Genomic DNA, 12,212 nt, shown 5'->3' on the forward strand with positions numbered 1-12,212 from the left:
GTGTGGATGCCATCAAACGGAATTCAGTTGTGGAATTTCAGTGATAGCTTGCAGTTACATACCTCGCCCGCCAGTAAATAACCAATTATAAAAATTGCAAATGCTCTGCTGGGCGATAGAAGATACTGTATCAAGACAACGAAATCCTAATCCACAGAAGGCACCAGAAACTCTTAAGAATTTGCTGTTACGTTCAAGTGTGCCCATTGTGAGTCAAACACAAGCACAAGACAAGTTGGATAAAATAATGGCACCACTAAAAGGTCAAGAGATCGACAAATTCCACAAGCACTCATATATTGAAAATCGCAATTTCGATCATCGTTTGGTCAAGGATAATCTTATGGACAAATGGCCGACTTCGGATATGAACGAGTACCCCGAACGCAAGGATCATCGCAATCTCATGGAATCATATGTATCATCTATCATCTTATCATAAGTATCTAGCACCCAGCACGAAGGGCGTAGCCAACTTTGTGCTAAGGGGGGAGCCAAAGCATTTTCTTTTCATAGTATCTGCAATATGTACATATTAGAACATCGTAGATTTTTCGCAAACTTATAAAAATTTTTTTTTATTTTTAAAATTTGTTTTTTTTTTCGGCTGTTTTTAGAGATGCACTTACATTTGCCATTACATTACCATTACCATAGAAAAAAAGTTTTTTTTAGGAACTTAACAATTTTTATGGGCATAGGAGAAGGGGCACAATGAACCCTACCTGTCCCCCTTGCCTACATTCCTGCTGAGCACTTCAAATCAAAATGTTTTCAACATTTCTACCAGTAGGCGCTGCTTTGAGTCCTTACCCAGAAATGTTTTTCATATTCATTTGTCTCTCAATCTCGCACAGTTTAACTCGTGTCGAAATATAGTCGTTTGTGATATTTCTTTTTCTTGTAATTACACCAAATTTAAAGTACAAATTCGTTATACCTTGCACTTTGGTAGTTGAGTTGAAAATCAATCAATCATGTCGAACCAGCACGATTCGAGCAATCCGCTGCCGGCACAAAGTGTCATGTATTCTCAATTGCAGCCATGGAGCCAGGCGGGGGCACCGCCCTGCATGGAGCCCATCGGTGGTCCGACGGTGCCGTCGCGCGTAGCAGCCAGCTACGAGACGACGCAACGGCATCCATGGCGCCCAAAGATGGCATTTGAGATGATCGAGATAAAGCATATGCCGGAGCAGCCAGTGACCAATCAGATGACTCAGCCGTGCTTTGTGCCGCAAGGCATGAAAACCGAAGGTATGATATTTCCCAATCTGGTCACTGGATTCGAGCGTAATCCACAACATGCGGCACGTGCCGCTCTCTACACGCGCTACACCAACAACGAGTGGCACAACAACAACTTGGGCATCTACGGCGAGTCCAACACAAATCGGTAAGTAGCTATGATCAACTGACCCCCTGCCCCATCCCATTCCTGGAGGATTGATGTCTCTCTCTGTCTCTCGTTGATAGAAATCTATCTGAGCGTATGCGCAATGATGCAATACGTCTGATGCGTGAAACTGACGAGACGGCCACAACGGGACAACGGGATGCTGGCCGGCGTCTGGGTGAACGCATCACGGACTTGACCTTTTGGCGTAATGAGCTTAATGCAGAGCTGGAGAAGCTTATTGGAGAGATGTCCGATATTAATGAGCTGCAGCGTCAGTGCGGCAAGGCCATGTTGGACTTGGAGATACCGCTTCACATTGCCCAGGAGTGTCTGTTTCATCGCGAGGGCCGTCAAGGCATGGAGAAGGTGCACGACAATGTGGAGAAGGCGCTGCTCTTGGAGATTAATCATTTGCGCAATTCTCGTGATCGTCTCAAGGAACTTCACGAGAAGATCGCAAAGCAAGCAATCGATTGCCGAGGCGCACAACATTTGCTGGAAATCGATGTAACCCAAAAGGAGTCCACAATGGGCATTGACTCAATGTGCCATCGCCTGAATAACTACAGTCGTGGCATCACATACTTTGGCGGCATTGAGAAGTACGATCCCACAGTCAGTACTCAGGACTCCTGGGCACTTGCCAGCAGCGAGCATGTGAAACGCTCCCAGGCTGAACGTGCCAAGCTCTCACAGCTGCGAAGTGACTCTCAGAACGTGGTCAATGCCGTTGCCTCATCCGTCTGGGACTTTTGGAACAATACAAATAATGCGTTGGACAGACGCTCCCAGGAAATGGCTGGCGCCAAGAACCGTGTCCAACTGCACTTGCAGAAAGTGCAACAGGAATTGTTTGACATGGAGAAGCATCTGTTTCTGCTGCAGAAGGCCATACAGGACAAGTCGAATCCACTTAAGGTGGCCCAGACACGTCTCGAGGCTCGTTCGCATCGCGAGGGCATGGAACTTTGCAAGTAAGATGATCATAATTGATTATTAATGATGTGCCCATATTAATCATACATACACTTTTTCATATAGGGATACTGCACAGGATCGTCTTGTGCAGGAGGTACAGGACATTCAAGGCACTGTTGACGTGCTGCATCACAAGCTGCAGGAGGCGGAGGCCACTCACCAGTCATTGCTCAAAACCCGTTGCATCTTGGAGGAGGACTTGCGCAACAAGGTCAACGCATTGTTTATCGATCGCGAGAAGTGCATGAGTCTCCGACGATCTTTCCCCATAAGCAATCTAATTCGCTATTAATTTCGAGATATTTTTTTTTATTATTTAAAATTGTATCACGTGTCTGTTTAGTCTGTATTCACAAATATACATATGTAATTCCAAATTGTTTTCATCAGTTTCTATTTTGGCGGGTGCTTTAGTTATCGGTTGCATTTATTTTCACTGTATTAATATCGATAGGTCGCTTTGCGATATGTAACTGTTGACAGTGCTGCCATATCATCCTTTTTCCGGACAGATTTGTCTATCTAAAATATTTGTCCCATTTTTGGAGTCCGTCTATCCTGTTATTCTTATCGACTTATGTCAGCACTGACTGTTGCGCGACAGCACTGCAAAGCTGGAATGTAAAATATCGATATTACGATACTTTTGGCTTGCACAATCCATCAAACAGTCGACGACATCGATATTCAGATATATCAACAATTTTATTTAGTTGAAAGTGCCTTTGCGTTCAGGTAAATAATACTATTATATTAGTAAATTAAAATTTTACACAATACATTTTGCAATGTAAATACATCACAATTATGTGCTTTTATTTCTTGCATCTGGGAACAAAAAAAGCATGCAATGTAAAGAAAGTTTTTTCTCTTATGCCGGCAGCAAAATAAACAAAGCACGTATTATGAATAAATTTGATCGAAGCTTAAAGAAAAATACATCAATACATGTATATGTATATAGTATATAGATTGGCAACAGCAGTGTCATAAAAGTTCTTGCATTATAAATCTAATGTATAGGAATGCTGCACTTGAAAGATTAGTTGACGGTATCACTTGAACCAAAAATTCTGACGTGTGCTAAATCGTTGATTTGGCAGTTTATAGCAAACACTAACATAAGTACATACATATGTATGTACCTAACTACATACAATAGATCAACTTCATTTCAACCTTTCAGTGTTAGTATAACTGTTTTTCTCTGTAAATTACAGTTTTGACTGAAAATTCTATAATAAAATCAGCAATATTACATTATATTCCCACGGACGGTGTGAGGAATTGAAGGGAAAAAAAGCTGTGAATATGAGGTGTTCACTGATCTTTTGCCTCATAATTGGGGCAGTGATACACCATGGTACTGGCGTCGATCCAACTAATTTCAAGACATGTGAGCAGAGCAGCTTCTGCAGGTATGTATGCAAGTTAAATACAATCAGCTGTCTTATTATTGACACACGTGTACTAGATGTAACATTGTTAAAACATAATATATGTATGTCTGCATGTACCAATAAATATGTACATGTATCTATAATTGCCGTTTTTGTCTTGAAGGCGCTCACGTAAGGTGCAAAGCTCGGGAAGCAAGTATTCTCTTATACCGGGCACGTTAAACACATATTCGGATTCACTGACTGCTGATCTGATCAACAAAGAGAATCATCATCAGTTCACATTCAAGCTGGAGGCACTGGTAGGAAGCACCTTCCGTTTGCAGATTGATGAGAAGACATCGCTAAGTCCACGATATCGCGTTGAGCACGCACTAAAAGGACAGCCGAAAACGGCACGTATACGTGTACAGGAGTCGGATGGTGAGCTGACCATTACGGCCGACCATTCCAAGGCTGTCATACATGGTGATCCGTTCCGCATTGACTTTTATGAGAAGGACGTTCTTGTTGTATCCGTAAATGCCAAAAACTGGCTGTACTTTGAGCATCTGCGTAAAAAGCCACAAGCTCAGGCCGACCCAGAGGGCGGGGATGAATCACAGCAGCAGCAGCAAAATGTTGAGCCAGCAGGTGAATCATTGGATGATCCAGGCGCATGGGAGGAGAACTTCAAGTCGCATCACGACTCTAAACCCAATGGACCACAAGCAGTAGCACTTGATTTCTCGTTCCCCGCCGCGGAGATGCTCTTTGGCATACCAGAGCATGCTGATAGCTTTGCGCTCAAGTCCACCTCTGGTACTGATCCCTATCGCCTGTACAATTTGGATGTCTTTGAGTATGTGGTGGACAGTAAAATGGCACTTTATGGTTCGGTGCCAGTGCTTTACGGTCATGGGTAAGTGTATGCCATCTACATGTATTCCGTGAACTATTCTAATTTCTTGTAATTGTAGTCCTCAACGTACTGCCGGTGTTTACTGGCAAAATGCCGCCGAGACCTGGGTGGACATCTATACAGCCGAGACGAATGTGGTTTCTTCGTTGGTTAACTTTGTATCCGGATCCAGGAAAACAACGCCACCCGTAGCGCACTTCATCTCCGAGTCGGGCATTGTGGATGCATTTATTATGCTGGGACCTAAGCCCATGGATGTGTTCAAGCAATATGCAGCTCTCACTGGTACCCACGAGCTGCCTCAGCTTTTCGCTCTGGCATATCATCAGTGTCGCTGGAACTACAACGATGAGCGCGATGTGACCACCGTTTCGGCCAAGTATGATGAGTACAATATGCCCATGGATACGATGTGGCTGGATATTGAGTATACCGATGGCAAACGCTACTTCACTTGGGACAAATTCAAGTTCCCGGAACCCCTGACCATGATTAAGAATCTAACCGAGTTGGGTCGCCATTTGGTTATCATCATTGATCCGCATATTAAGCGTGACACTAGCTACTTTTTCCATAATGATTGCACGGAGAACGGATATTATGTGAAGACGCGTGAGGGTAATGACTACGAGGGTTGGTGCTGGCCGGGATCTGCCAGCTATCCCGACTTCTTTAATCCCGTTGTACGCGACTATTATGCTAGCCAATATCATTTGTCCAAGTTCAAGACTGTCAACGAGGATGTTATGATCTGGAATGATATGAACGAGCCATCTGTATTTAATGGACCTGAAATAACCGCACCCAAGGATCTGGTGCACTATGGCAATTGGGAGCATCGCGATGTGCATAACCTTTACGGTCACATGCATCTCATGGGCACCTTCTCTGGCCTGAAACAACGCGATCCCAATCAGCGTCCCTTTATACTGACTCGCGCCCACTTTGCTGGCTCACAGCGATATGCGGCTATTTGGACAGGCGATAACCTGGCCGATTGGACGCATTTGCAGCATTCGATCAAGATGTGCTTGACGGAGGCCGTCGCTGGCTTCTCTTTCTGTGGCGCTGACATTGGTGGCTTCTTTGGCAATCCAGATAGCGAGCTGCTGGAGCGTTGGTATCAAACCGGTGCCTTTTTGCCCTTCTTCCGTGCTCACGCTCACATCGATACCAAACGCCGCGAACCGTGGCTGTTCCCAGAGCGTACTCGCCTCATTATCAAGGCCGCTCTGCTCAAACGCTATAGCTATCTGCCGTTGTGGTACACCAGCTTTTATGAGCTTGAGCAGACTGGTTCCCCTGTGATACGACCACTATTGGCTCACTATCCGATGGACAAGGAAGCCTTCGCTATTGACAGCCAGCTCCTGGTACAGGACCGCCTGTTGGTTCGCCCCGTTATGCAGCAGGGCGTTAGCAAGGTGGACGTCTATTTCCCGGCCATTGATGATAAGAAGAATGGCGATTATTGGTATGACGTGGACACATATCAGCGCCAAGAACGCACCGGTTACGAGAGCATACCAGTTACCGAACATAAAGTAAGTCTACCTTGTGATATTCTCCATCATGATTTAATTCCATCAATTTTTTTCTTATAGATTCCCGTTTGGCAGCGCGGTGGTAGCATTGTGCCCAAGAAGGAGCGTCAGCGTCGCGCTTCCACATTGATGTTGCACGATCCGTATACTTTGATCATTTGCTTAGATCGTCAGGGCAAGGCCGATGGCACACTCTACCTGGACGATGAGAAATCCTATGCTTATCGCGATGGCCAGCACATTTATGTGAACTATGAGTTCGCCAACAATCAATTGACCAATCGTTTTATTGGCAAGCCCAAATACAAATCCGACGCTTGGATCGAACGTATTGTAATTGCGGGCTTAGATCGTGTACCCACAAGCGCTTCCATAACGGTGAATGGAGTCACCCAGCAGCTGGAGGTCGAGCAACGCAATTCGGCCATTAACGTACGCAAACCGGCCATCAAAATGGATGTCGACTTTGTCCTCAAGCTCAACTATTAATTCTGGTATTACATGTAACGTTTTCTGTTAGAAATCTACAAACATAATATTCCACCTGGTCACATAGCAGGACTAGATTTGATTCACCATCTATATTTTTATGTAATCTATGTATTTATCGTGTGTGCAGGACTTTAAATCCAGATTACAATATTTATAGCTAAACCCAAGCAAGTCAAAATGAAATTAAAATACAATATATCAATTCAATGCGATTACATTTCATTTCTTAAATAAATTATTTTTCAGAGCATAGCACAAATTTTTGATTATATTTATGCATCTATCAATGGGGACAGCAGTCTACGAACAAAACAAAACTGACCATGAGGTATTTGCTGGTCAAAATTGCCAAGAAATCGACTAATATTTCCCATTATTAAGATGAAAATTGGTAAGAGCGAATTTTATTGTTTATATACTATACACGTGGACGTAGAGTTGAAAAATTGCGTATGTTTAAAGGACAATTAGTCATTCGATTCTATAAACATTTGAAAGTCCTGGTCCTAACAAAAGTTTTGCTACCAATCTTGTCAGGATAGGACTAAAAACACTAAAGATATGCTAATAAAAAAAATAAAATTTTTAACTCAAAAAACTGGGACCCGGAATTAATTTTAAAGCTATGTTTTCCTGGTGAAAACATCTTAGAATTGATTGTAGTTTATGAATTTGGGTTACCATTTTATAATTTTTTGTTGGGCCCTTACAAATCGATGAACCCTACTGTACATGCCAAAAAGCTTTTTCGCTCAGGTGCACTGGCTTTGATATTTGTAGGTATTTTTGTGTGTATTTCAGAATTAGGTAAAGGGTATAACGTTGTCGACTACTATCAACTACTGCGTTTTTACCAGTATTCAAGTATTCTTGACTTATCTTGTACTTATTCAATTGTTTTCCTTTAAATAATAACAATTGCTTAATGATTTACTAAAACGGAATAATATATACTTTGGATTTACATATTACTCGCGTGTCGAATTAAAAGTTTTCGTAGATATTGATCTCAATTTATGGAATTTCATTAGAATAATTACCATCTCAATGCCCACAAACTAATTCATTAGCCAAAACTCAAACAGAAAATCAAGTAAGAAAGCTGTAATCAAAAATAATCGACTGCGAGATACCCTGGTTCAGTTTATTAGGTCCTTAAAAACATGAAAATACACGGCACATTCTTCTATTGTTTTTTGATTTGACATGCATATATTAAGTAAGTATATATAAATTATATAGCCTGCCACGCCTCCTGCTGCCTGTTAATATGCACATCTCTATTACAGGGTATGCAAATAAAAATATTAAAACAAAATGTGAGCCGAAAATGAAATGTAAAACGCGAACCGCAGCGTTGATTGTACTTGATGGATGATGGACTGATGATGGCTTGGACAAAGTGCCTGAATGTTAGTCAGACGGACTGTATGTATATTGAAGGGTGGTTGTGGTGTTGATGATGCTGATGCTGATGCTGATGGTACTGATGGTGGTGCGGTTGAATGAAAGCAACAAACAGCAGCAAGAGCATTTAGCAAAAAAGGCAAGAAACAAAGTTGAAATCTAAAAAATTGAAGCGAGAGCGACGGGCGGCACATTGCAATTTATATGCAAACAAACAAATAAGCCCGACAAAGCACCCAAAAAACCCCACACCCACACCCACACTCACACCCGCACCCAAACCAAGTAACCAAGCAAGCAACCACCCAAATGAACCACCAACCATACCAATCCAGTCATAATGCTCTCTTTCTAGCTGCCTTGTTTAGTCCTGACTGCTGCCGGCTGCTGCATGTCCTCAATTCCCATTCTCATGCCCATACCTTTCTATACCCTACCCCATCCTATTCCCTATCCTCTGTTCTCCTTCTCTCACTTTGCGGTGTGTGTGTGTGTCGTTCGTTGAACATTTCAATCAACGCTCGAGTGAAAATTGAAAAAAATAAAGACCAGGATAATGTGGCTTGCGAATGGGTGCGATGAGTTGTTGGCGTCGGTTGCGTTTGTCCTTCATAGTCCTCACAGTTCTGTGGGCGGGGGGAGGAGGAGGGGGTGTGGCAGCCGCCTAAGCGGAAATGGATGCGCAACACTTAAGTGGCACAAATTGTGTGCCATATGTGGAGGCGATGCGCGCACTGAAACTATCCACAGTTGAGAGATATACTTACATATGATTCTATATGTACTAAACTTCGAACAATCACGTGTGCAGGTGATACCCATTGACAACAGGCACAGTGGGTGGAAAGACTTTTCTTCTTCTTCTATGATAAAACCCTTGGTAAGGTGTAAAGCCACAATGAAGCTTGGCAATATAACAACAAAATTACCAATGATTTTTAATTTGCTGAAATTAAAATCGTTATTCATACTGTGAAGTTTGGCAACTCTGCAAAAGTATTATGCCGTATAAATTTTCTAATTTTTGCAAAAGGCTCAGGTAAATTACTAAAGGTGAAAAAAGGTTTTATAACATATCTCACATTTTGGCGATTTAAGAAATAAAACTGACCCCTGACATCATTATGAAACTTCAATATGTTATTGTAAATAAAATTTATAGTTTTGTGATAAAAAAAAGAAAATCTCCTTACGAGGTAAATGTCAACTGTCAAAACCTTATTAAATTGAATTAAATTATCTTTAAATTAAATTAAAATGCATAAAAAATATGTTCGAAAATATGAAATCTTTTAAATTTTAGGAACACCAACATTTTGAATGGTATTTGCAAAAACATTTCTCTTCAAAATCTCTAGAGATTTCTGGAACACACCAAAAAGTTTGATATCCAATTTTTTGACGTGAGATGTTAAATTTAATAATAAAATTTATAAAAAAAGTTAATTGTTTGGCAGGTTTTTTTTTGCTATCGATACTAAATTTGAATACTAAAAAATAACTTGAATATTTTTGATGTCAGTAGAATAAATACATGGAGTTAAATATCCTGAAATATGGTAGTAGTAAGATAGATGCTACAGTGAAGTTTGGCAATGCAGCAGACTGAAATCTGAATACTGTCTAGTTGAGGAATGTATCACTACAATTGGATTGTATTTCACTTAAAAATCAGCATGCAGCAACGCCACATAGCCACATTGCCACAGTGCTTGTGAGTGGCGCCCCCTAGTGGCAACAGCCGCTGCTACACGGCGCTATCCATTCCCCAGGCATTGCCATAACAACCGTTAACCGAAAACACATTTAAAAGCAGAGCAAACCAAACAAATTTCATAAAAAAAAAGAAAAATGCGACGACCAGCATCAAATCCAAAGTGTAAACATTCACAGCCTTTGTGCAATGCCATTCTGAGGAATAGGCAAGCGGGGCAGACAGAGGCGGAGAAGAAAGCGAGCTTGGGATATGGGGAATATGGGGATGTGGCCTAGTAGACAATGCGGCTTACAGGCAACAGCTTCCTTCCGAGCTGACGAGCTGCTGCTGCTGCTGCTCTGACGTTTGATGTGCAGCGCAGACAACGAAGTGTGTGTGTGGCCAAAGAAGTAAAGAAGAAGAATGGTGGGATTTGGTATAGGGTAGAAATTGGTGGCCCGGGCGGTGCGGTAGTATATATCTCTAGCAACGCACTCAACGACTGACAAACGGGAACAGCTAACACGGCATTTATTTCCAAAAAAGTATTAAAAAAAATTCGATGTTCCGACTATAAGATACCCGTTACACAATTTAGGTATGCATTTATTAATATTATTTATATATTTTAAGTTTCTACGTTATAAAAATTACTGCATACTTTATGCGCTTGAGTTGCTTAGAAACATAAAGCACCGATAAGTACAGTTATATTTATACCATCTTGATGGGATTAGGTTGGATAATAGATTTATATCTCCGAAGCTGTAAGTGTAATGGATTTTAGTGATTTGCTCTAGCTCTTATAGTCTCTGATTCTATATCGACTCGGCTATTGATGCTGATCATATATATGGGCAATTCTCTTATGTCGAATGTGACATTCGTACGCATTCAAAGTAAAAAAAAACATATGCCAAAACATTTTTGAATATTGGCAAAAGGCTAAATATGCAGCTATTGATTAGCACTATAATTGGTGTTTAGGTTTATTTTGTTCAATGGTTCGGATATTTTAATGCGACTAGTTTAAAAATGTTGTGCATTAATGCATCTTAATACTGTCTTTTATTTGATTCAAAAAGTAGTAGCAGTTTATTTTTTATTTAACTCCAATCACTTTCGCACGCGACATTTTGTTCCATCATGTTTTTTTATGTATTTTCTTTACTTCGTATTAATTATATTTTAACTTTGTTAGTCCCTAAGAATCTTTATTACTAAAATTGAAGTGTTCTATTTGCATTTTAATTACCATTTTGTCCCTAGAAAAAAGATTTCGTCAAAAAATCATTATAATACAAACACTCCATTTTGAAAGTCAATTTTTGCCAAAACAGGCAAAAATATAGAAAAACTGAATTTATTCAAAGATGCAGTCCTTCTGCTCGAACTAGTGAACTAATTCATGTTTAAACAAGTAACTTGAAAATGTATCTGAAGGAAACTGTCACAAGATGTGAGTTTTTTTTTCTTATTAATTTTATGTTTTTGGTTGCGGTTGACATTTTGTGGAGAATTTATAGAGTCGGAGATGCATCGTTCTTTCTGTTGCATACATATCAACGAATTCAATATACCCTTATACTTATTTTTTAGGTAACACGTATAAATAACAAAAATAATAACAACAATAACAAAAAACAACGCACATAGCGAAAAGAAAGTAACGTCATGAATGCGGATGTGGATGCGGATGTGAATGGCACATGCCACACTCACAAACACAGACACAGACACGGACACACATTAACAGTGGGGCACTCACACACAGACAGACACATTGCAATTGCTTGGCAACACCAGCAGCAACATCAGCCGCAACACAATCGCTTCACCGACTGCAATGGTGGGTCCTTTCGGGGGTGGGGGCGTGTCGCTAATGAAGTCGCAAACAGGCAGCCGCTGTCGACGTTGCACACTGGGGACGTACTGGGTCGTAAGAACGTGGCAAAATCCTTTTTTTGATGGAACCGATCAAGGCTTACGACTCCAGAATGGATTTTTAATTAGGTAAAAATTGTGGGCGTGACAGCCTCTCAAAGTTGACCAATTTTTCAGTGAATTGTAGACAAGTTGGGTTTCATCTGACAAGTATGTTCATTTCTAATAAAATACTGAACAAATTTGTTTCTTCACTTGTTTATTTTTTACAACAGAAAACTACATAAAAAGCTCTGCAATTGGGCAATTTGTTAACTTTGATGGAAGATAACTAGCTAAGAATTTATTTGGATAATAAATTTTCTAACTAAATTATAAATATTGGCTGCTTTTTGATTTTTAGAAAACTTCTCACATAAAATATGCACAGAAAGAATTCTTCACACAGTGTACCTATCACACTGTGAAAACAGTTATTCGAATGCTTCTTTAGTTTTTGAAGTATAATAAT

General features: G+C 40.7%; 2 protein-coding genes across 2 annotated transcripts; both read left to right on the top strand.

Annotated features, from left to right (window-relative positions):
- Window positions 1-838: 838 nt before the first annotated feature.
- On the top strand, window positions 839-2,754 carry LOC117793903 (tektin-3-like). Its single transcript, XM_034634344.1, has 3 exons — window positions 839-1,396; window positions 1,477-2,373; window positions 2,441-2,754. The coding sequence occupies exons 1-3, from the start codon at window positions 978-980 to the stop codon at window positions 2,667-2,669; spliced, it is 1,545 nt and encodes a 514-aa protein (XP_034490235.1). The 5' UTR covers window positions 839-977; the 3' UTR covers window positions 2,670-2,754.
- A 237-nt stretch (window positions 2,755-2,991) lies between these two features.
- On the top strand, window positions 2,992-6,921 carry LOC117785012 (neutral alpha-glucosidase AB). Its single transcript, XM_034622887.1, has 5 exons — window positions 2,992-3,112; window positions 3,598-3,795; window positions 3,941-4,678; window positions 4,737-6,222; window positions 6,283-6,921. The coding sequence occupies exons 2-5, from the start codon at window positions 3,689-3,691 to the stop codon at window positions 6,709-6,711; spliced, it is 2,760 nt and encodes a 919-aa protein (XP_034478778.1). The 5' UTR covers window positions 2,992-3,112; window positions 3,598-3,688; the 3' UTR covers window positions 6,712-6,921.
- Window positions 6,922-12,212: the final 5,291 nt, after the last annotated feature.

Source organism: Drosophila innubila, chromosome X (genome assembly GCF_004354385.1).
Source record: "Drosophila innubila isolate TH190305 chromosome X, UK_Dinn_1.0, whole genome shotgun sequence".
NCBI lineage: Eukaryota > Metazoa > Arthropoda > Insecta > Diptera > Drosophilidae > Drosophila > Drosophila innubila.

Excerpts from the sequence above, each read along its gene's own strand:
- LOC117793903 (XM_034634344.1), top strand. The coding sequence starts at position 978 with ATGTCGAACCAGCACGATTCGAGCAATCCGCTGCCGGCACAAAGTGTC. Across the intron at positions 1,397-1,476 it reads GGCGAGTCCAACACAAATCG|AAATCTATCTGAGCGTATGC; the intron begins GTAAGTAGCTAT and ends TCTCGTTGATAG. Across the intron at positions 2,374-2,440 it reads GAGGGCATGGAACTTTGCAA|GGATACTGCACAGGATCGTC; the intron begins GTAAGATGATCA and ends TTTTTCATATAG.
- LOC117785012 (XM_034622887.1), top strand. The coding sequence starts at position 3,689 with ATGAGGTGTTCACTGATCTTTTGCCTCATAATTGGGGCAGTGATACAC. Across the intron at positions 4,679-4,736 it reads CCAGTGCTTTACGGTCATGG|TCCTCAACGTACTGCCGGTG; the intron begins GTAAGTGTATGC and ends TTGTAATTGTAG. Across the intron at positions 6,223-6,282 it reads TACCAGTTACCGAACATAAA|ATTCCCGTTTGGCAGCGCGG; the intron begins GTAAGTCTACCT and ends TTTTTCTTATAG.